This window comes from Wolffia australiana, chromosome 19 (genome assembly GCF_029677425.1).
Source record: "Wolffia australiana isolate 7733 chromosome 19, ASM2967742v1".
In the NCBI taxonomy this organism is placed as follows: domain Eukaryota; kingdom Viridiplantae; phylum Streptophyta; class Magnoliopsida; order Alismatales; family Araceae; genus Wolffia; species Wolffia australiana.
The window spans coordinates 8,690,053-8,715,083 of NC_135853.1; the positions used below are offsets into that span (position 1 = coordinate 8,690,053).

The 25,031-nt window shown below is 39.2% G+C and overlaps 1 protein-coding gene across 3 annotated transcripts; it reads left to right on the forward strand.

Moving 5' to 3' along the window:
• The first annotated feature begins 1,558 nt into the window (after nucleotides 1-1,558).
• On the forward strand, nucleotides 1,559-13,113 carry LOC144715584 (uncharacterized). 3 transcript variants are annotated; one of them, XM_078590525.1, is made up of 14 exons: nucleotides 1,562-1,925; nucleotides 2,675-3,005; nucleotides 3,693-4,263; nucleotides 4,951-4,991; nucleotides 6,115-6,183; nucleotides 8,437-8,537; nucleotides 9,083-9,161; nucleotides 9,287-9,385; nucleotides 9,479-9,547; nucleotides 10,139-10,188; nucleotides 10,276-10,357; nucleotides 10,443-10,537; nucleotides 12,495-12,652; nucleotides 12,738-13,113. In XM_078590525.1, the coding sequence occupies exons 1-13, from the start codon at nucleotides 1,669-1,671 to the stop codon at nucleotides 12,622-12,624; spliced, it is 1,974 nt and encodes a 657-aa protein (XP_078446651.1). In that variant the 5' UTR covers nucleotides 1,562-1,668; the 3' UTR covers nucleotides 12,625-12,652; nucleotides 12,738-13,113. The 3 variants fall into 3 exon arrangements, 1 of the variants encoding a protein (XP_078446651.1); XR_013584660.1 differs by lacking the exons at nucleotides 12,495-12,652; nucleotides 12,738-13,113 and having other exon boundaries at nucleotides 1,559-1,925; nucleotides 9,479-9,605; nucleotides 10,443-10,502; XR_013584661.1 differs by lacking the exons at nucleotides 12,495-12,652; nucleotides 12,738-13,113 and having other exon boundaries at nucleotides 1,559-1,925; nucleotides 9,479-9,602; nucleotides 10,443-10,502.
• The last annotated feature ends 11,918 nt before the right edge of the window (nucleotides 13,114-25,031 follow it).

Sequence of the window (25,031 nt, forward strand, 5' to 3'; positions counted from 1 at the left end):
GAGAAGATAGAGAGAGAAGATAGAGAGAGGGACAGAGAGAAAGAGACATAGATAGAGACAGAAACAGAGAGAGATTTACAGAGACAGAGAGACAGAGAGGGAGAAAGAGATAGAGAGAGAGAGACAGAGACACAGAGAGAGAGACAAAGAGAAGATAGAGAGAGAAAGAAGAGAGAAGAGAGAGAAAATCCAAGAGAAGGGAGAAGAGAAAGGAAACAAGAGATAAGAGAAAAATATGAGAGGAGAAAGAAGAGAAAATAGAGAAGAGACAAGAGAGAAGAGAGATGAATGAGAAGAGAGCGAAGAGAGATGAGAGAGGGATCAGACGAGAGATGAGAGAAGAATGAGAAGAGAGAATGTAGAACAATGAGAAGAGAGATGAGAGAAGAATAAGACGAGAGATGAGAAGAGAGAGGGAGAGAGACGGGGAGACAGTGATAGATCGAGAGCAATGATAGAGAGAGGGGGAGAGAGAGATAGACAGCGATAATAGAGAGAGAGAATAGAGAGAAAGGGAGAGAGAGAGGGAGAAGGAGAGGGAGAGAGAGGGTGAGGAAGAGTGGAGAGAAAGAGAGAGAGGGAGAGAGAGGGAGAGAGAGAGAGAGGGAGAGCAAAAGAGAGAGGGGGAGAGAGAGGGAGAGAGGAGAGAGAGAAAGAGAGAGAGGGAGAGAGAAGGAGATAGAAAGAGAGAGGGAGATAGAGAAAAAGCGAGAGAAGGAGAGAGGAGCGAGAAAGAGAGAGGGAGATGGAGAGAGATAGATAGATAGAGAGAGGGAGAGAGAGGGGAGGGAGAGAGAGAGACTCTGAGAGAGAGAGAGAGAGGGGGGGACAGAGTGAGAGAGAGAGACAAACTAGACAACAGAAAATTACCATCGCCAATTAAGTCGTCCCCACAACACAATTTCCCTTCTTCTCTCATCCTTTTCCATATACGTCGATAAAAAATATTTTCAAAGATAAATATCTCCTTTAATTATCTCTCACATGAATAAACCTCATTTGTCACTCAATGACCAATCTTACAACTATATATTTCCCTAACTTTTAAAGCAAAACCTTTTTGACTTTATAAAAAAAGCAAATTTAAATAATAATACAGTTCATTTTCTGATATTAATATTATATAGATATTGTACCATGACTGGGGTTTTTTATTGATATTAAAAAATCTTTTTAAAGTTAAATATCTCGCTTAATTATCTCACCCAGGTTATAATAATACCTATATACTTTTCTCCAACTTTAAAAGCGAAACCTTTTTGTCTTTATAAAACAATTTAAATAATACGTTAATATTGTTTATTCTCTGATATTTATATTATATAGATATTATACAGTGACTGCTGTTTTTTATTGATATTCAAAAATGTCAATTCAGCGACTTAAATGGAAAAATCTCAAAGCTAAATTAGACCCTTTAATGGGCCCCACCCAGAGACTTTATCCTTATTAAGGCCCAATAGCTTAGCGTTCGGCCCAGAATGCTGACGTCATCATCGAAATCTGACGTCTGCAAGCGCGATGGGTATAAATTGCGCGATTAGAGGTAGAAAAGCGGAAGAAGATTCTGAAATTGTGCAGAGAGAGAAAGAGGAGAGAGAAAGAGAGGGGGAGGAGAGAGAAAGAGAGAGATGGGGGCGATTTGGGGATGAGAGAGAGAGTGAGGAGATGGGGAATCGAGGAGGGGAAGAGGTGCAGAGGAAGATCCGGGAGCCGATGAGAAGATTGAGCGTGGAAGTGGAGGAAGAGGGTTCGTTCTCGATCAATCAGGGAGAAGTTTTTCGAAATTCTTCTTCTTCGTCGCCGCATGAAGAGAAGAAGGGGCAGGCTTCAATTGGGTTGTCTGAACATCATCATTCTCGGATATTGCAGTCAATAGGCCAATCCGTGCACGTATCCGACGTCGATGGCAGGATTATCTACTGGTGATTTCTCTAATTCGCCTTTTTTACTTGCCCTATTCGCTCGATTTCGATTATCACATTACCATTTGATATGAGCTGTCTCTTCTGATTGTTTGTTATCACATTACCGTTGCTTAATTTTTCTAGAGTTTATTGTTTAAGTTTTGAAGTGTGGATTTAGTTTCAAGTCTTATTTAAGCTGAAGAGAGATGTTTTCGCGTGATCTTGGAGTAGGAGGTTGTCATTATTACTTAAAATAAATTATTCTCTCTCTAGGGTGCTTCTTCGTTCTGGGGTTCTTGGCCGAATGTTTCATGCGTAGATGTAATTTTTAACCGATTTAAGTCTCAAAAAAAAATTCACCTCTTCTCTCTCAAGGCTGCATTTTATTTGTGAGCTTGACTGCTGAATTTTTGAAATGTAGATGTATTCTTGAGTCCTATTTCAGTCAAAGATATGCGTTCTCGTGTTCTTGGCGAAGCAAAGATTGTTATGAAATCTATTTAAGACGTTTAAGTTTACTTCAAATATCTTCTTCTCTCTCAAGAATGCATTTTATTTCTAGACTTTGCGGCTGATTTTTTTGAATCATAGATGTACACTTAAATTCTGTTGAAGCCTCAGAGACATATTTTCATCTGTTCTTGCCGAAGGTGATTGTTATGAATTTCTCTTTTTGGCGTTACGTTTCCTGTAAATATCTTCTTTCCTTTCAGGTTTTGTTATTTTATTTTATCTATTTTCTTAATTTAGGACAAAAATTATTTCAGGAATCGGGCGGCAGAACATCTTTATGGTTTCTCTGCCACCGAAGCTCTTGGTCAGAAAGTTATTGAATCACTGATTGACCCTAGTCACCTTAATCTTGCCATCGATATGGAAACGCGGGCTTTACAGGGGGGAATCTGGAGTGGGATCCTTGCCGTGAAGAACAAGAGAGGAGAGAAGTTCATCGCAGTTGCTACGAGCACCCCTCTCTATGATGACGTAAGCGGAAAGCCAATTGGAATAACATGTGTTTCCAGCGATTTTCAATCTTTTAAAGAATCAAGTTTTACCCTCGGGGACAGTAAATTAGGCGCTGGAGCAGTATTGAATTTGGTGAGTGGACGGATCATGTCTAGCACTTTAATCAGTATTATTTTTTAATTTACAATCAAGCGTTAAAACATCACATCAGCTGCATTTACGTTTAGAGTTACAAGTTGTCATCTCTTTAATGTGTTTAAATTTTTGCGCCAAAAAGAAAAAGAAAGACAAATTTTGTTTTATGGTAGTCTGGGGAAGGGGAACGAAATTCCCAAAACACGAATTTTTTTTCTGCCTTTTAAAAAATAGCTTAAGGAATTCTAAGACTGGGAAAATATTTTCTCTTTCTTTAGTTCTAAGCGATTCTAAGAAACGATGGAATGTTTTTTTCTGGGAAAAAAACGATTGGTTGACATAATAGGTCTGATGGTAGGGTAAAACTGTGGAAAAAAATAGTTTCTATAGAACACTTTGTTAGTTCTTTTTTTAAAACTATCAAGCTTTAAAAGTTGGAATTGCCTGTTATCCCCTTTTTTACGTTTTTAGGTTTTAAGTAAAAAAAGACAGTTTTTGTTATTAAACAATTAGGGAAGAGATGCCGGACCCCTAAAGTACAGGCCATTTCAACCTATTTGGAAAGAGCTAGAAATGCTTCAAAAACCGGAAAAGAATCTCTCTATGTTAAAAAAACAATAAATGGTTTTTAAATATTTTATGAGGAAAAAACAAGATGAGTTGACGAAATACTTCTGATGGTAGGGTACAGGTTGGAAAAAAAAAAGCTGGTCAAGGGCAAAAGCTACTGGCACAAGTTTGGGGAGAGACTCTATTGCTGTAAATGTTTCTTCTGATGTAGTTTATTTAGAAAACAGAGATGAGGGAGCATCCAGCGGATCAAGCACTCCCAGAGGAGATGTTGCACCTGATATTGCAGAGAAGTCTCCGAGGAAGGGTGCAAAATACTACGTTGAAGATGTAGAAGGAAAAATGGGGAGTCATAAGAACAATACCGCAAAGTCAGAGTTGTGGATGGCTAAGGAACATGATGCTGATGAGAGTAGGAATCTCTTCGGCTGGCCATGGTCAAATCGTGAACCTGAGAATAATTCTTCTGTGATGAAAACTGCAGAGGCTAGTGTGAAACGAGAGATCCAGGCCGTTGAAAGTAACCATTTGGGGAATAACGAGGCCACGGGTTCGTCATCTAGCAGTGTTAGCAGCAGTGGAAGTACAAGCAGCTGTACTGTTCAGAAGCTTGAGTTGGAGTCCGACTGTTTAGACTATGAAATAGTGTGGGAAGATCTTGTAATAGGTGAACAGATCGGTCAAGGTAATCCCATTCTGATGTTACAGTTTTGAGCTTTTGTGCAACTTTTTATCACTCATTTAAAATTTTGTGGGTTGATTGTCTAATTTCGTAGCATAATTTATTTTCTTTAGGTAGTTTATACTATGCTTCTATCATTGATTCTTCCTAGTAAGTCTTGTCTCCCATGACAATGTCTAATCGCTCGGCAGAACAATGAAGACAATGGCCAAGTCATCATTTTAATCATCTCTAAGCAGCAGGTAGGATGACTATGACCATGACCATGCCAATTTTGACCGTCATTGGCTTTTGTCACTTTTCCTCTGTTAACTTTACTCTGGTCACGGGAGAGATGAGGAAGAAATCTCATTGTCTTTCATCTGTGACCAGGATGAGGAAGCGATGATGAAATTGGCCTGGTCATCTCAAGCTGCGGGATGATGACAATGACGATGCCAATGGCTGATTTTTGATGTAGATTAACATCTTTCTCAGTTCGCAAGTGCAAGTTCTCCCCTTGAACCTTATTTCTCTCCAAGATCAATTTCCAAATAATTTTTCTTAATCTTTAAGGCTGGTTTTGGAACCAGGTATCAATAAATTTGAAAAAAAGAGTTAAATCTGACATAATGAAGGAATTAAATTTTCATTTTGATTCTTTTCTGAGTGTTTATTCTGTAATGAATGAATACTATTCTCTCTGTGCAGGTTCTTGCGGTTCTGTATACCATGCTTTGTGGTATGGTTCGGTATGTTTTTACTTTTCTTTTTTTTCCTTAGTTTTATCGCTGTTAAGATTCTGGTACTATCGTACTGTTTACTTCTCCAGATTAATTTCCGTATTTACCCTATTTTTGACGATCTTAAATTTTGTGCTGCATTTCCCTTCTGGTAGAATCATATAACACCTACTGAGAGCGCATTTTTTCAGGATTTAGTTTCATCTGTGTCCAACGTTAATTATGTAACCACTGGATTGATCACTGGTTCCGGGTGATCTTTCCTTTTTCCTTCAAAAAAAAATTGTTTATATATATGTATATGTAAGTATAACATGTGTTACACATAATACCGAAATTGGGGACCCCCATTCAGGTCTTTCTAAACCAGCCCGTGACAAGACCCTCCATGTTATGAATGATGCCCTCTTCAATGTTATCCTCCCGTAAAAATGATCTCGTAAGGATGCGATCAGATAGCCTATAGCACCGCAAATAGCTTTCCCCACTTCACTTCTCTCCTGAATGTTCCACCCCGGAGAGAGGCCCACAGGGCCGCATCAGAAGAAATGTCTTACCCTGGATTCTTCTGGCTGGTCCAAACCACTCGAGCAAACCTCCACTCAAAGAACATATGAGAGAAATCTTCTTCCCAATCCATGCACAAAACACATTCTGTTGGCTTGTCCAGGAATAGCCATTTCCTGAAGTTGTCGTGACAAGTCTTTGTCTTAGCAGGAGCCAGACAAAAATTCGCATCTTGATGGGAATCTTCGGCTTCCATATAATCCTGCACTTACAAATGGTTTCCATTACTTAGTCTGACTGTCCATGAGCTTCACATAAACCCTCCTGGCAGAAAAACTGGCATCCTCTCACAGCCAGTCATCCTGCATCCTGTTTTTTTTTCGAACTATAAAAGGGATGAAGGATCAATTTTTGGGGCACTATGTAAATTTATTTTGGATATATATATATATTTTAATAGCATCTGGTTAATAATTGTTTCTAGTGGTCTTCAGTTTTTCTTCAAAAAAAATTTCTATGAAAACTGTAGTCATGTTTTCTATGAATCATGTATACAACCGTGTGCTTAAACAGTATTCTTTGCAGGAACCTCAATTTAACATCATCAATACTCAATTTTCTGCAGGATGTTGCGGTCAAAGTGTTTTCCAAGATGGAGTACTCGGAGGAAGTTATTAATTCTTTTAAACAAGAGGTAAATTACTCAAGTGGTTTTCATTTGTCTTGTCATAACGAATTCTCTTGAAAATTCCATGTGTTTCGTCTTGATTCTAGAAAAAGTTTTAAAATGAAATTTAATTTATCCTTCATAAAGTGTCACTGTTTGAGTCAGTTAATCTGCTGTGTAAAGATTCATTTAATTCTCTTCTGTATATTTTTTGAACAATTCTCCTCTGTATATTTTATTTGAATCTCATATTAATTCATGGAAAGATATACCGTGAAGCCTATCTCCTGATTTCTAAGAAAAGCGCTGTATCACTAATTTTCCTCGGTGTTTAGTGGTTCTATATTTGTTACGTAGCTTTTTGAAGAAAGCTAATTGTAGAAAAATGTAATAAAATTTTTTTGATAAAATTATTTGGCTACGGTTTTTCATAGTTTGATTTAGAAAATGAGGTTTTCAGTAGCGACTGTTATTTATCAAATTTAGGATTCTAGTTATTTATTTTTTGTCACTAAGCTTTTTATCTGTATCTTATATGTGATTTGTTGAGAGCGCATTCTTCATTATGGAGACTTGATTATCAATATCGTGTGAGGCGACTAATCTGTTAACATCTATGCGATGATGTTTTCTTAGGTCTTTATTTATGACTAATGATTATTTCTTATGCCAAGTTAATTAAAGCTTATAGACACCATTGTTCTACAGTTTATTTTATCATATTTGAATCAGCATTTTATTTTTAATTCTTCATAAATCTTTATCTCTACTTATAATGTTTTCCGATGTACACTTTGGCTCATTCTCTGATGAGTGTGTTGGCATAAGCATTCAGAAAGAGCCCTATCTAAGCTGGGCAACTTCTCTTGAAAGTCATCTTTTGTCAATTCCTTCCCTATTGCCTGGTTAAAGTTGATCTGAATTAAATTATTTATCTTTTAAAGTTATGATCAAGAGGCGGAGAGGAGGTTGGATGGGGCGTCTGGTATTGCTGCGGTTGGTGATATCTGCGGTTCTGATATTTTACCTATTAGAATTGGAAAGCACCTAGAAACCTCAAAAAAGGCAATTCTTTTGTAATTGTTCTGGGCTGGGGAACAGCATGGGGGTGATGTTGGTCCCCTGGAAGGAGATTTACATACTAGATGGTTGAGGGTAGCTGGGGGTGCTACATCTGCAAGCCATGAATATGACATTGTTGACAAAGTGGGTGCGCATGATTATGGGGTCTGTAAGGTCTTGAAAGATTGTCATGATACATAACTGAATTGGGAGTGTTGGGCAGTTTCAGTCAGAGGGGAGTCTACTTTCTGACAAGGTATGCATGGTTGATATGGGATACACAAAAGCCCACCAGAGTGGATGTGGCTTCCAATGAGGCCCACTGAGGCTCTATCTGGTATGACCCTCGATCTAGGCTCGTATCGGAAGGGAGTGGAGGACAAGACAAGGTAGATATTCCTGTGGTGGAGAGATGAAACGGGAAGGGGTACGAGAGGAGGCCAAGCAGAAGAGGTAGGTATCGGCTGGGGATGAGCTGCCTGAAGACGCGGTGAGGCAGAGACGATCGCAAGGACGGGGATCGTGGAGAGAGACGGAGAGAGGAGATAGAGGAGACGAGAGGTAAGGGGGAACACCAAAGATCACTTAAGAACCAAACTCCAAGTCTGCCCTCCCCAGAAGGAGGCCTGTGCTATTTAAAGGAACATAAAAATGAAACATGATGAGAATGCCCTCGACGTGGCCCAGGAAACCTATCACTATCCAGGGAAGTGCATGCAAGGGGCATATGGAGTGGGGAAGGCTCCCTATGGTATTATGGGTGATATGGCTGCACCTCAATCAGGTTGCATTTAAGGGTAGGCCTGTGTCCACAGACCATGCCCTGCAGGACAAGGAGAGTTTTATTTCATATTAATTTTGCAGGGAATGAATAGTGGGAAGAGGTCCAGTCATGTATCGCATGTTTTTCTCACACATTCACACACACACACACATATATTACTATCTTTGGGTTTATCACTGATCTCGAGTGATCTTCCCTGCTGGATATCCCTCTTTTATTTGCACAAAAGTAGTTAAATTTAAAGTTTGAAATTACCTTTTTCATTAAAACTGAAGTTGAATTTTTGCATGCTGGTAATATGGTGTGCGGTGTTGTCTTTACACTTTGCCACCTTTGCTAGCAAGCAATCCTTACTTTTCAGATGTCTCGACTTGTTTTCAGAAGGCAAAAGTGTTTATGACGAGTTGCAACGTTTGCTTTATTCCATGCGCTAGGTATCGCTCATGAAGAGGCTGAGGCACCCAAACATACTTCTTTTCATGGGTTCAGTCACCTCTCCTCAACGCCTCTGCATTGTTACAGAGTTTTTACCTCGGTTTGCTCCATTTCAACTCTTATAAATTCTCTCTTACGTTAATTTATTCCTGAATATTTTACTCCGATGTGTCTCTTAATTCACTCAGAATATAGCTGTACGATGCTTGTCCTCGAATATATCCTAATTTTGTTTTTCCTCTTGATTTCTGGGGATATTATTTTGATAAATTTACATTGGGCTGACGAGTTTTTTACTGAGTCTAATACCACTTCTCGGCCGTTGCTCTGCCAAATTTTCTTATGTAAATGTGTATTTTATATGTATCTCATTTATCTTCTGAATATTTTTAGGCTCGCCCAAATCAAGTGTTTTGACAAGCTGTGTATTTGAGTATTCAGTTATGCTTGTTCTTTTCTATATAACTAAGTTTGAGTTTTATTCGATTTTGCTTTCTTTAATGATGATTCATTTAATGACTAATTAATATTTATAATTCTCTTTATTAAATTATTTATAAAAAAGTTTTAGATTATCCCTTGTATGACGAGAAAAATCCCGAGCTCATTTTCTTCTCACTCTTGTATTTTGTTTCTCCTGTGCAGTGGAAGTCTATTTCTACTTCTCCAGAGGACATCAACCAAGCTTGATTGGCGGCGGCGTGTCAACATGGCGCTAGATATTGTGGGTTGACTTGATATAAGTCCTGTGCTAAGAAAATCGAAAAAATTATATGTACAATATTTCTTTGCCATATTAAGAATTAAAATGCATAAAATATTATGCTAATTTTACTTCATGCATCCCAGGCAAGAGGAGTGAATTATCTCCACCACTGTAACCCCCCAGTTTGCCACCGTGATTTGAAGTCGTCGAATCTTTTGGTGGACAAGAATTGGACAGTCAAGGTAACTCGATCAAAGTTCATTACACTCCCAAAAATCTGCCCAGCAAATATTGAAATATGCATGCAAATCATAGAATGTTTATCTTTAATGCAGGTTGGAGACTTTGGGCTCTCCCGTCTCAAGCGGGAGACGAGTTCAACTACAAACGCCGGAAAGGGAACGGTAGATGCCTTTGGACTCACCACAATCAGGGACATCTCTGTTATTTTACTCGCTGGTGGTAATTCGTCATTTTCCTCAAATATTTCCCTTTAAATTGTTGTAGCCCTCCCATTAAATTTTACGGGACTTCAACTTCAAGGGGAACTACCATATAAAGGGGAAAACATTTGTGAGAAAGACGAATATACCCCTAGCTTGAAAAATAACAGAATTCCCTGGAGATCACATGTTTCTCTGGATAATAATGTTTCCAGACAATGGTGAAATCCCATCATTGTCGTCTTCCGCAGTTTTAGTGAATACGAAACTTTAGTTTCTGTCAGCATCATCCTGGCAGCGGACAGATGATGATGCCAATGAAGGTTTCATCATTGTTTCTTGTCATCTAAGAAAGGCTAAAGGAGGAGACTCGTGAGATGTGATGACACCGTTATCTTCAGCCTTCTACCTATCGTTATGAGTCTCTGTCATCCTGGCACAGAGAAATGACAGAAACAATAACAATTCATCATCTTCATTATCATTGGTGACGGAAAACACTATGTGGTTGCTGTTTTCCTGATCATTTTCTTCTGTTTTGTGATAATGCAGCCCCAGTGGATGGCCCCAGAAGTTCTTCGCAATGAGAGTGCCGATGAGAAGTAAGTTTAGAGTCATACTCTCCCTTTGTCTCTCAGGTTTTTTATAGAATCTGAACCCTAATCTGTTTTGGTGTGCAAAAATGGAAGGTCCGATGTGTACAGTTATGGTGTAGTGTTATGGGAGCTGGTCACAGAAAAGATTCCTTGGGATAATCTCAATTCGATGCAGGTGATTTTTTTCTCTATTTTAAATGTGTTAACAAAATTGAACAAAGGTAATTGAGCTTGATTGTGCTTTAAACGTTTGAACAAAGGTAATTGGGGCTGTCGGATTCATGGACCAACGGCTGGAGCTCCCTGAAGATCTTGATCCCCAATGGGCGTCAATCATCAGTAACTGCTGGCACAGGTCAAAACCTTCTCCTCGCCTCCTTTGAGTTAATCGACTTACCTCATTTGTCATTGCCTGTACATACTGCTTTAAATTTCTTATTTTTCTAAGACTCACATAATTCTTTTGACAATTTTTCCCTTTGCTTCTGCGAATGGCTGTTTTGAAACCATGGTTTATAGCGCCTGTTACCGAATGGCTATGTGTTCATCTTCACCAATATTTTCATATTATCTTTTAAAGTGAGAAGTGCCGTTTTATCAGATACGCTACCTCCAAATTTCCTGGAAATATTATCCAAATTCTGTTTGCGGCTACCACTTTCATGATGGCATTCTTCTACTGCCCCTTGTTACCTTTAGTCTAGTCTTTAATAACTTGTTTCCATGTTCGTTATGGCACTCATTTAATTATTTCTATCAGAAGAAAACCAACTTTCCTTGATTTTATTCTTCAAAAAAAACTTCCTGTGATTTCATTGGTACCTGGTTTAAAATCCCTGTCTACAACTAACTTGTCCATTGATTTTTTTCACTCATTTCATCCATTTTCGAACATTTTTTCTAAACCATCCAGAAACAGCAATCTAAATTTTTTCCATGTCACCAACTCTGTTTGATTAAATGCATCATCTGCTAAAAACGTCTCCCAATCATTTATTTAATGCTCGTAGACTGCATTGTAGTGATTTTTTTAGCCTGTTTATTTAGTCACAACTGATTCTTATTCAATCCATTTTTTTACCTTCTTTTCCTGATCATATAGAAATAGTTATGCAGATAACATTTGGTTGTTAAAGTTAAGAAAGCTCCCAACCCTCAATCCCACGAACCTTTTATCCATTCTCGCTCCCATTCATGTCGGGACTCCCATTCCTCCTTTTCCCCCTTTTTTCGGTAATGTTATCCTCCCTTGATTTCTCTGAGTTCCTCGGGTCCTACAAACATAAAACCATATTCACGTTTTTAACCAACACCCATTCTCAATCACACCACAGACAAGATACTCCACACCTGTGGTAGATTCTTCTCCTTTGAATATCCAACTGGGATGATGATTCCATTCTTCCACCCACCTCAATCCCCGCTACCCGATCCGTGCCCGATCACGTCAGCGGATCAAGGACGAAGGGATATACTTGTGGTAGGGACACTCTCTCCGCTGTGAGCAAACTCGCCCCACTCATTCTCACACTCTGTGACTACTTGCTTTGCCCCTTCTGCTCCGTCGCTTCTTCAGTCCGCTCCTAAAGTCGCGCCTTCGGTTTTCCTCATACAAACAGTGAACCCTTTTTTCATCCATTCAAATGATCCTAAGTTTCCAGTCAATCATGTAGTTACAATTGGTTCTAAACCTAGTTTCAGGCGTCTCATTCTTTTTTGACTTCCAGAAATAGAAATCCAAATCATCCGTATTCCACAGACACAGGGTTTTTGAAAACAATCTCCCATTTCCTTTGACTAAATAAGTTATCAATTCAGAGAGTCTAACTCAATCGTTTATCTCATAGTTACAACCTGGATTAGTGATCCTTCTCCATCAGTTATTTCTCTTAGCATTAATCCTTTATCTTTCTGTTTTATCTGATCACCGACCTGATTCCATCCAATGTTTTAATGGAAAATTTATCCAAAAGTAGTTATCCAGTCTCCTATTCCCTCAAGCCTAATCTCTTATATGCTTATTTCTCTGTTATTTTCGACAATTTGAAGTTTTTTATGCCTATCCGAAGCGACTCCAATTTCCTTGATTTCATCGACAACTAAATAGAGGCCCCTCGTAACAACTAATTCGGCACATGTTTTAATCACTTCACCCATTTGTAGACCCTTTTCTTGATAATCCAGAAACCGAAATCAGAACTTTTCTTATAAAGAGTCAACCATTTGATTTGACTAAATGCTTCATTAATCGAACCTCTCTCCCTTAATCAATTACAAAAATGATCGTCTTACCATTGATTATTTCAAAACAGCGAGCCCGGTCTCCGCCCAACTTTCCAGGAGCTAATCGACAGGCTCAAGGATCTGCATAGACACTATTCTCTATTGTCCCAGATGCAGCGCTCTTCCCTCGGAGGTCGACGGAAGCCCCCGTCAGACTGAAAAAAAAAACCTAAACTTTCCATTTCCGGTAATCTCTTCTCCTTGAAGAAAAACACCTAGTTTCATGATTTTTCATGATTTTTCCTGCAATTTGACTTAACCATGAACATCAGTGTCCAGCCCATTCATCCACTTGAGAGGAAGCCCTACCCTGGTCTACCCGAATCGGCCCAGTATTAAGTTTCCTTCTTCGGGTCAAATCATTTGTGCCCAGGAGAGGTAAGAACTTTTGATTTTCATCAGTAGTGAAATATTCCGACCGGCCGACGATGATCCTTTGTACACCCACATGAATAGTATTAAAAGGAAAACCTGGTGATGCTTTAGAGTAGGCTGAGGGCAGATTTTCCCTTAGTTTTTTGGCCATTACTTGCCCTCTGCATCCATGCAAGGGCGTGTCTTCAGAATTTGATATTGATGGTGCAAGATGGAGAGAAAATGTAAATGTGGAGGATTGTGAGAAAGAATGCATTTCTCAGGGCTTTATTCTTCGTTGTGTCGCTTATTTTTTGTCCATTGTAAATCTAAAATTGTGCAAGCAGGCTTAGTTTCTTGTCTATTAGAGTTTGAATTAGTCTGTGTTCTTAGATATTAGAAATGATATGGGGAGGGGGTTCTTTTGGTTTATTATAAATGAGGATGCACCTTGAAGAGTGTTACTATGAATGTTTTAAAAAAATTATGAACACTTTCTGATGGAGACACAGTGAATAATTTGAATTATGGTCACTGGTATTATTAAGATATAATATTTGTAATTTGCATGTTGCATGTTTTAAGATATAATATCTGTAAGCTTATGTGCTAAGAGGATTTTGGTATTGATCTTATTTGCATCGTTTTACACATGTGAGATTGATTTTTTATTAGAATGAAATGGACTCACTGCATATGGCTGATGTTCCAAGATTTTTAGGTCCCATGCTGAATGAAATACAAAGAGATTGATTTTTCATGAGTTTTTTTTTTAAGCAGTTAAAGATTAATTTTCTTGATCTCTATATATTTATTTCATGTTCATAATAATGCTTTAGAAACTCGATTCCATCTAAAAAATCGCAACATTAAAAATCTTCCATCCGTAGTCTTAACATTCAAAGTTAATCTAGACTCATGAGCCAGTTCATCTAGGTTCTGATTGCACTAAGTCCAGCCTCATAGGTAAGTTAATAATAAAATTTCACATAGCCTAAGTCTCTAGAGGTTGATCCATTCAATTAGCATTTTTACTATAAAATTTGAAACTATTTTGGCAAAATACAAGGTTTTGACAATAGTGGAAGCAGATAGACTTGACATGAAACTTTTATGCGGCATCTTTTGATTGAACTGTTTTATTCTGATTGAATCCATTTGATAGATTATGAGTGTGAACTAACCTGCATCAGCCCATTTCAATTTTGAGGCCAGAGAAAGACGCTTGACCCGGGTTCTTGATCATTTATCTACACTCATTTTCCTAAAAAGTTTTTGAGTTCTTTCTAGCCTTTCTGTGGAGCTCTTGAAAAGAGCCAAGTTACTCTAATTGTACTTTGATCTTAGTGTTTCTTATTATTCAGTTCACAAGATCCATTCCATTTAATAGATTAAGAAAATTATAGTCCTGGAAAGCTTGGACATACAAAGGAGCCCACAAACTAGAATCAGATCCTGTTATGAGTGCAGAGGCCATTGAGAGATTTACTTGCATCTCATTTGAGGAAGGATTCGAGATAGCTGTTCCATCTCATTTTGTTATGTCAATTTATATTAAATACTCTGTTCAACAGACCATTAGCCAACCATATGGTAGAATGTAGGATAATAGAGTGAAAGTAGAGAATTATCATTGTTGTAGGTCGCACAGGCTTCTGTAGGAGATTCGTTAAATATTTTGCTAAGGGATATAAAACCTTGACCTATATGATTTTTAAAGATGATTTTATTATAGATGATGCGCTAAAGTAGGCTTTCATTATTATTATACTTGAACTTATAAAATATTGTACTTTAAATACTCTGAACAGCGATTGTACTTATAACTGATGTGTGACGTATTAAATTGTGTAGTGGGACAAAAGTCACTGAGAAGCTAGTGAATATCTATTATTCCAGTAAGACCTTGCCTGATGTAAAGATGAACTACTCTGAAACCAAACATGAATTATTATCTATAGTATTTTTGTTGTAAAAAATTATCATTTTCGGTAATGTGGTTACCTTTTTATCATTCATATTTTAATTTTTTATTATAAATAAATATGCTAATTATAGGCTGACAACCCAGATATTATCATTCCAAGGATTTGACATTCCAAGGACAAAAGTTATTCATATTAAATGTATAAGATGTTTTCACGCTTAATGATAATATTATTTACTACGTTTAACTCAAGAAACTACAGTGCTATGCTCAGATATTTTAATATAATGATACATACAGTACAATCTAAGAGTGGCATTTCAATGAGATAAAGGAATTTTAAAGTATTAATCTTATTGTTTCAAGGGCGTCCTTGACTGTTACACTTATGGTGTATTAAAAATTAAGGAGATCATTTACATATGAATAAAAAAATATTCCTACATACTTATTGATGAGGTGTTCAATAGTCTTATGGAATCCCTGAAAAATGTTACAATGTGGATTTTGGCTGATTTCAATGAATTTTATTAAAGCTGACACAAAGTTCTGCAAGAAAGAAAACGTGCCAATTAATTCCATGTATGGGGAATAAATTACATTGCCACATTTCATAATCAGAAAACTATGAATAATTTTTTTCTGTCACCAGAATAGATGCTTTTAGGCCATAACCACTAGAATCAATGCTGATAATGTCATGATCAAGATAATAGGGCAATCCATATCTTACACATTTGAATAGCTTAGAGCAATTATTGGTCATGGAGCATCACACTTCACATATCACCAATTCAAATCACTGAAGAATTACCATACTTTATGGTTTCAGGCTGATGGCAATTTAAAATATGCAAAAGCAAGATTAAAGAACATTACAAAAAATGAATAGAGTAAAGATTGGTCTAGAGGTTGAATGAAATTTTTCTGGTGTATAAAACACCTTTGGAATGTCGTCATGTGGTTTTTTCTTTTGGAAAGCATAAAATAGTTGCGCATAATTACAAAAAATTGAATATAAAGATATTTAACAATTTGAATGTATCTTTTACATTTTTGTGTAATAATTGATTTCTCCTAGTGCATGTAAGCATTAAAAAATTATGGAAACGAAAGTTACCTGAGAATCAAAAAATTGACTTTACAGTTCTAAATTAAGTTATTTCATGGAAAACTAATGTTGATATGGGACATATCATTTGGTATTATTAAGAGCTTTAAATGCAGGGAACTAATGATTGAAGATCCAAAGACAAGGAAAAAATTTAACTTCAATAGTAAGAAACTAGTATCCAATGTAGAGATGTCTCTTCCCATTACCCATCTATATACACTTTTAAGAGTCAAGCCATGGATAAAATTCATTAATTGATTTAAAAATTTCTGGATATAGCCGTTTGAGAGTTAATGAATGGGTTTGACCAAGCCTGAAGTTGGTGGTCCATGTCGATATACCAATTTGGACGTTGGTTAATCAGCTCAAAATCAGACAATCCGATCACTCGGCAAGTACCACATTGACACCAACTTGGTACAATATTTGGTGCTCTCTTTGTGATACCACTGCCTGCCCTTAGCACTTGTAGCAGCAGTGTGGAAGGTGCACTCCCAGCACTACAGGTTTCTGTCCAGGACGCTGGCCCCAATGCTAGTGCTGGGGGGTTTCTGCAGGGGTTGCCTTGGGTGCACGTGATACTAGTAGTGGGCATAGTTAAAGTTCAGGGATGGAGCCAGGATGGTTTTTTCACCCTAGGATAAAACATTGTCCCGTCCGTTAGGTCGGACGAAAAACAGGATGAAAATTCATCCTGGGACAAAAAAACAGGAGCGTTTTGCATCCTGGGACAAAAAAAAGGATGTTTTCTTGTCCTTGGATGAAAAAAACCGTCCTGTCCTGAGGCCTTGGATGATGGACGGTAAGGAAGGACGATTTAACCCATCGGATTCCCTTCCGAGGGTCGAGATCTTGTCACGTGGCATCGTTTATCAATTTCTTGGCATTTTGCGTCAAAGTCCCTGATTTAATGCGCATGCCTCTGGTTTTTCTCTCCTCCATATTTCCCTTTAAAAACATATAAAAATCCATATTAATTCAATCCGACCTTGGAATTATTTTTTATTGGATATTTGTGCCTGCAACACACGACCGAGAGCTGTTTTAAAGCCATATTTGCAACCAAAATTTTTAAAAGAGTCCCTCCTACTTTCAAAATTACTTTAAACTCCTATTTTCTTATAATTTATCCTTTTATGTTTAAAAATGCAGGGTTCTTCCTAGAATAAATCTCCAAAAAATTCTATAAAATTCCAAATAATCTAAAAAATTCAATAATTCATCCAAACATTAACTATTATTAAATTTGTTTTTAAACCTGCCATTTCCATTTAAATTTAGTTATTCTAAGATTAAATGAATTCCATAAATTTCATAAATTAACAGAAAATTCAAAAATTCCAAATTTTTTATAAAGACTGACGATTTGGATACAAATCAGCATAATTTATATTTATTCTCAAATATATGATTAAGAGAGAAGGGATTAACCTATTTTAAGAAATAAAGTTCCTATTGGAATATTATATAAAATATCCTTTAACTATTTAAGTTGTTGATAGGATGAATCACACTTTTACCGGTAAATTATACCCGCTACAATTTAATTATTGTATATGAATTACTTATTGTCGACTAAACTATTGAAAGATAGTATGATTGTATCAGAATGAGGAAAAATGATATAGACATTTTGACTTTTTCCAGTCACTTGATTAAACATCACCTCAAAATAAAATATATATGACTGAATATATAGTCTATAAAATATTCTTTTACTATAAAAACACTTTCCACTTTTTAGTGTAGGCAAAGCCAGAACTGAAACTTTCGTCTTGAAAGAACTATTGAAGTTGGAAATAAAAAAGTGGGCAATACTCCAAATTATAAATTTTTTGGTTCCTAATTAGCCTTAAGGATTTTTAATTATTTAGGGTCAGTTAGAATTAGATAGAGCTGCAGTAAAAAAAAAACATTTTCTTACTTGAAGAAGTGAAGTCGGTCAGTTATAGTTATATTATATATAACTACAACGAGTTATAATAAATTCATATTTATAACTACGCTACTTATATCTACATAATGTTTTTCAACCCTATTTTAAAACACAAAATGAATGGAGTTTGGAAACGTACTTTTTTCTGATGAAATTGTTAATTATTCAGTGGAAGGAATCTACACATAAACGTGGATGGGGTAAAAATGATTGAAAGAACAACTTATGTGTTTGTAACAACCAGATGATCAAGGTAATTTGACATCATTATTTAAACATAAGTTCAAGCACTTGTAGTATCACAAATGTTCTGCCTAATTTAACTTCAGAATTTTCCATCATCGGAGACTGACAAGATAATAGAGTGATAGATGATTGGATGAATATAGAGAGAGTGAGAGAAGAGGGAAATCCTCTGAGATACATGATAAGACAGAAACAAAAATTCATCAAGAAGAAGAAAGCACGATAAATTATAGTTTCTTGTTGTGAAGATGGTACCAGTAGTATGAAGAACAACTTGACATTGCCTGTGATGCGTCTGAGGTTGTGTGTTACGTACGTTATGATGGAAATATATGTGGCCGGCAAGTCAATTGCACATTCCGCATCTCGTTCCATGTTCATTAGTAGAACATATTCATTATAGTGCATGTGTGATGCTTATAATGAAGTTCATGAATACATGATCAGACTTAGTGAATTATAATGAGATCGTAATACGGCGATCACTAGTCTTTAAGCATGTGTCCTGAATATTACTATTCGCGAGGAGGGCATCGAAGTATCCGGATAGAATAGCACTATCTAGCCTCACTCATATGATGAGTATTGCCGTTCCCATAGCCATTACTGTGGAGACACTAAGGATATATATTGGGTGCTTTTTATTAGAAAGAGTTCACTGAATTGATCTATACGAATCCCTGAATGGAATTATACTAAAATCTTAGTCAGGTTGCTTCACGTCACGGTTGTGTAAGTGGTCCTTAGACCTCAGACACCAAAGATGTCTTGTGGACGGAAAGTTGTACTTTGACTATGAGCTACGGGTCCCTAATCATAGGATTCTAAATAGTCTTAGTGTGGTTGCATCAAGAAGTTCACGAAGATGATTGAGGGGTCAAGATGGGATCGTCCACCCTCAGTATAAGAGGTGACAGCTCACGGAAGATGATGCAATGAAGTCCTTGACCAAGGTAGTGAAATATCGGAGAAGAATTATCCGATGATTTTTGAATGGCATTAGTACTGACTCAGATGACCGATTAGGGTTTGAAAGTTGACCATACCCTAAGTTATCCAAGGAGCATCAAGTGGATGAGGGATTATACGTACACGGTAACTGATGGTGAACAGGTTCCATGAGGGAGTTGATACACACTCATTTCTATCTTCTAGAGCACGAGGTGTAGCTTGGCACTCCACTTGTAAGAGACTCAACCTATTGTTTGGGTTAAATTGATTCGACGTTAATTAATCTATATGATGATATAGTTAATTAAGTTGGAAGACGAATAAAAGTTATTGTGCCATTGGAGTCGTTAACTAGACTGATACATGGGCCTAGAGGGTTGTTGGGTTTGGTGCCTTGGTTCGACCATGGAAAACACGTTTCCATGGATGCAGAAGCATGTTGATCAATTCATATTGATCTTTTAAAAAAATATTGAATGTACCTTTTGGGGAACTCATTCCACCCAAAACATTTCTGCTTTGAGATCATTATGAAGCCGTTTACGCGTCTGACCTCAAGAAGTATACATACGATCACTAAGTGCTTGGATCTCCACGCCTTCTTCTTCAACTCGTTTTGAAAATCTAGAATATCTCCTCACTGCCAAGACATTCTTCCTTGGATGAGTGGAGACGGGAGTTGAGAAAGGGAGGGGTTCTCAAATTAGGCTAGCATGGGTGCTTAAAATGAGACTCCTTTTAACTCTTTATGTTTCACTTAAGGGTTTTCTCAAAAACCCTACGAAGTAAAATATATCAACCAATGCCTTTGTACGTGTGACCCCCTAGGCGCATATATCATTCTAGTTAATAACTTTAGTGTCCCAATAACATTTATTGACCAACCTTATTAATTAACTATATCAATATATAGATTAATTAAATAAGGATCGATTTATCCCAATCTATAGGTTAACTTTCCAAACCGTGGGGTACAAAGCTACACCTCGTGCTCTAAAAGATACCGAGTAGTTTAGAACTCTCTCATGGAACCTTTACCGTATATGTATAATCCATCATCCGCGTGAGACTCCCGAACGACTTAGGGTATGGTTTATCCTCCAACCCTAATCTGTCTTACGATTAGTACAAATGCATAACGGGGATCATTGAAAAACACAATCTCTAATATCCTCACTACCCTGGCCATGGATTTTTCTACGTCGTCTTCCTTGAGTCAATCTCTTATATCAAGGGCGGATGATCCCATGTTGACTACTAAATCATCTTTGTAAGCTTCTTACTACATCTGATCTATAACTTATTCAAGTCCCATGATTAGAGGCTCGTAAGTCATAGTCAAAATGTAGTCGTCCACTCACGAGATGTCGTTGGTGTCTCAGGTTAGTGGATCACTTATACATCCGTGACTTGAATCAACCTGGTTGACGTTTAGGTAGAATACCATTCAGGGATTTGTATGGAACAATTCAGTGAAATCTTTCTTCAAAGAGCACCCACTATCTATCCTTAGTGTCTCAACACAAATAACCACATGATCAGCTATACTTATCGTATAAGTAGGATCAGGTAGTGCTATTCTATCTCAGATAATTCGTTTTTCATCTAGACTATCGATTGAATAAGAATATTTAGAAAACATGTTTAAAGAATAGTAATTCAATGAACTTATATAAATATGGTGGTGTGATTGGCTTGACGGCCGCGTAATATCCATCAAGGATCACACGCAAACGGTCTTTTGGATGTTGGAAGATATACTTAAGTTTTGGAGGTTTTTATAAAAATTACCCACTTAATATAAATAGGGCAAGGTCCTAAAAAAAATTCACCCAGGTTAGAATTATTCAGGGGCTGTACCCTTGTTCTCCCTTTTTCCCATGACTCCTCTCCACTCCCGATGTGATCGAGATGACGTAACGACAATGACGGAGGTTGAACAAGGTTCATCAACGAGAAGTAGGAGATTTGATGTGCCGAGGACCACGCGGATACATCTAGAGGCTGCCCACTTGAGCAGCTCCACTCGTCTTGCTCCCGGATCCAAGAAATCACGGATGCGATCAGTGCAAAGGTGCTTCATTTCATGGTTCTATCGATGTCGTACGATTTATCTTATGTCTTCCGCTGAGGATCGTTTTGATTTCTTCATTCATGTCTAGGTTTGTAGAGCCCAAGACGTTATTCACGTCTTCGCTTCATTACTCTGTTAGATAGAATGGACAAAACTATAAGTAGGAAGCATAATTACGCAAAAGTATGAAAGTGACAGACATAACTTACCGACACATGAACTGTCATCATCGTCGTAGTCATCATAGGAGTCTGTGTATTGGCCCAGATGATGGAACCATGCTCGTAACATCATCATTGTCTCAGTGGCATCCGCATCTAGGCGTGATATTCGATATGTGATGATACCTCGGTTGACAGAGAAAAGTCGTTCCACTAGTGCATTTGTCAGGCTAACAATAAGAAACTAGAGAGCAATTTTGGACAAATGTAGAAAGTATCGTGTGCCGACCTCCTTCCACCAACTCAATGGAGTACCCTCTTCCTCACTACATTGGTAAAGCATGTCCGTATATCCGACCATTTTAATTTTCATTGGCACATGCTTCTTATGTTCAGTGTTTTATCATGTTCATGTGTTCGTGTTCGTCGCATCTGTGTTCGTCGTGTTGTTTTGTGTCCGTCATGTGTCCATCGTGTTTTTGTGTGTCGTGCTTGTGTCGTTGAATGCGTGTCCAAAAACATAATTTAATTTTGTATAAAGGGGGTTCTATGTATAAGAATCCCCCCCCTAGTAAGGGCACTAGTTCCCCTTACTAAGGGCTCCCCTGCCCTTAGTAAGGGCCATTGGCGCCCCTATATAAGGTGCACGATGGAGCCCTAGTCGACTAAGACCATACTATCGTTGAAGCGTTTGTTGTTTAGTTTCTGGTTTGACAAGAAGAATAAAAAAAGAGAGAAGAGGGAGGACGAGGAAGAGAAAAAGAGGGGAAGAGGGGAAAGAGAAAGAAAGGAAAGAGAAGGTTACTCCGCCTAGACGCCGCCATCATCTCTTCGATCATGCTGTGCACCGCCGATGTGCTGTTTGCAGTCGTCAAGATGCTTCTCAGTGTGACGTATTCATCGGCCACAAAATATCTGGGGAAAACTTTGGGATAAAATGAATCATCATATCTCTCTCTCTTATCTCGTTCTCGCAGTGTCCTCAAAGCCTCCGTCGGCTGAGCAACCCGGCTCCCACAACCCGAACATTAAACTCTCGGTTTTATATCCTTAGAAATTTTCATTTATGAGCCCCTTTATCTACCTTCGCCCAGTTTGGTCAAGAAAATTGAAACAAGGTTGTGCAATAATACGAGCCAAGGGACTACCAGAAGAAGATACCACAGAGTCTGACTAAGGATTATGAGTCAGGGGCTGCCAAGGAACACAGGCTTCTCTTCTTGCCAAGTCGTCCGTTCTGAATCTCCATGGGGATTCAAGAAAACGGTTATCATGTAGAATTATTGCACGTGTCTATCAAATTCCTTGGAACTTGCTTCTGCCCGATACTCTGTCCCTCCAATTTCCTTCTCTCCTATCTGATTATCCCCGTTTCTGTCTCTCTATCATTCCCTCTTTCTCTCTTCCCTTCTCTCCCTCTCTTTGATTCTATCTCTCTCCCTGCATGTATTACCCTTCTCCTTTCTCTACCTTTCTCTCGCTCTCCCTCCCTCTTTCTCTCTCCCCCTCTCTCCATGTTTCTTTCTATCGCCCACTCTCCATCTCTTGCTCTCGCCCTCTTTCTCTCTATCTCTCTCTTTCTCCTTTTCTCTGTCACATTTGTTCCGGTCTCTATGGATCCTTCTCCCGCTTTCTCTTCCCTCTTCCATTATTCGCTTTCGCATCTCTCTCTCTCTCTATCCTTTTTACGCTCTCTCTTTCTCCTGGTGTGTTTGTCTTTCGTTCCGCCATCTTTCTACTGGTTCCTCTCTCTCTCTCTGTCTCTCTCTCTTTTCTCTCTTTCTCTCTCTCTCTCTTTCTCTCTTTCTCTCTTTCTCTCTTTCTCTCTCTCTCTCTCTCTCTCTCTCTCTCTCGCGCTTTCTCTCTCTCTCTCTCGCTCGCTCTCTCTCCCTCTTTCTCTCTGTCTCTCTCTCTCGCTCTCTCTCGCTCTCTCTCGCTCTTTCTCTCTGTCTCTCTCTCTCGCTCTCTCTCGCTCTTTCTCTGTCTCTCTCTCGCTCTCTCTCGCTCTCCTTCCTCGCCCTCGCTGATCTCTTTCGCCGTCACTCTATCTCTCGCTCTATCTCCTTCCTCGCCCTCGCTGATCTCTTTCGCCGTCACTCTATCTCTCGCTCTCTCTCCTTCCTCGCCCTCGCTGATCTCTTTCGCCGTCACTCTATCTCTCGCTCTATCTCCTTCCTCGCCCTCGCTGATCTCTTTCGCCGTCACTCTATCTCTCGCTCTATCTCCTTCCTCGCCCTCGCTGATCTCTTTCGCCGTCACTCTATCTCTCGCTCTCTCTCCTTCCTCGCCCTCGCTGATCTCTTTCGCCGTCACTCTATCTCTCGCTCTCTCTCTCTCCTTCCTCGCCCTCGCTGATCTCTTTCGCCGTCACTCTATCTCTCGCTCTCTCTCCTTCCTCGCCCTCGCTGATCTCTTTCGCCGTCACTCTATCTCTCGCTCCCTCTCCTCCGTCGGTCTCGCTTATCTTTTTCTTCGTCCCTCTCCTTCTCTTTCCTGCTGTATGTCTCTCTCTTCTCTTCTCTCTCTGTCGGGCTCTCTCTTTTTCTCTGTGTCGTGCTCTCTCTCTCTCTCTCTCTATGTTGGTCTCTCTCTCTCTGTGTCCGGCTCTCTCTCTCTCTCTCTCTCTCTCTAACTCTCCCCCTCTCCCTGTCGAGCTCTCTCCCGCTCTCTGTCTGCTCTCTCTCTCTCTATATATCCATCTCTCACTTTATCTCGCTTTCTCAGTCAATTCATTCGCTCTGTTTCATTGTCTCTCCTTCTTTACTTTCCAACTGCTACTATGGCTCCCTCGCTCTCTCTCTCTGTGTCACTCCATTCTCCCTCTCTCTTTCGCGCGGTCTTTCTCTCCCTTCGGCGCCTTGTTTCTCTTTGGCCCTTTCTTTCTTTCCCGCTCTGCCTCTCCCTCTCTCTCTCTCTCTCTCTCTTTCTGTCTGGCTCTCTTTCTCTCTCTCTCTCTCTCGCTCGCTAGCTCGTTCTCTCATTCTCTCTCTCTCTCTCTAGCTCTCTCTCTCCCCCTCGCTTGCTCGCTCTCTCTCTCTCTCCCCCCCGCCCTCTCTCCCTCTCTCTCTCTCTCTCCCCCTCTCCCTCTCTCTCTCTCTCTCTCTCTCTGTCCCCCTCGCTCGTTCGCTCTCTCTCTCTCTCCCCCTCGCTCGCTCGCTCTCTCTCTCTCTCCCCCTCGCTCGCTCGCTCTCTCTCTCTCTCCCCCTCTCTCTCGCGCTCTCTCTCTCGCCCCCTCTCTCGCACCCTCCCTCTCTCTCTCTCTCCGCCTCGATCGCTCGCTCTCTCTCTCTCTCCCCCTCGCTCGCTCTCTCTCTCTCTCTCTCTCCCCCTCGCTCGCTCGCTCTCTCTCTCTCTCCCCCTCCCTCCCTCCCCCTCTCTCTCTCCGCCTCGCTCGCTCGCTCTCTCTCTCTCTCCGCCTCGCTCGCTCGCTCTCTCTCTCTCTCTCTCTCTCTCTCTCCCCTCGCTCGCTCGCTCTCTCTCTCCCCCTCGCTCGCTCGCCCTCACTCTCCCCCTCGCTCGCTCGCTCTTTCCTTCGCGTTCCTTCTCGCACGCTGTCTCCTATCTCTATCACTATCTCTATCTCTATCTCTATCTCAATCTCAATCTCTATCTCTATATCTATATTTATCTTTAAATCTATCTCTATCTCTATCTCTATCTCTATCTCAATCTCTATCTCTATCGCTATCTCTATCTCTATCTCTATCTCTATCTCTATCTCTATCTCTATCTCTATCTCTATCTTTATCTTGATCTATATCTCTATCTCTATCTCTATCGATACCTCCATGTCTATCTCCATC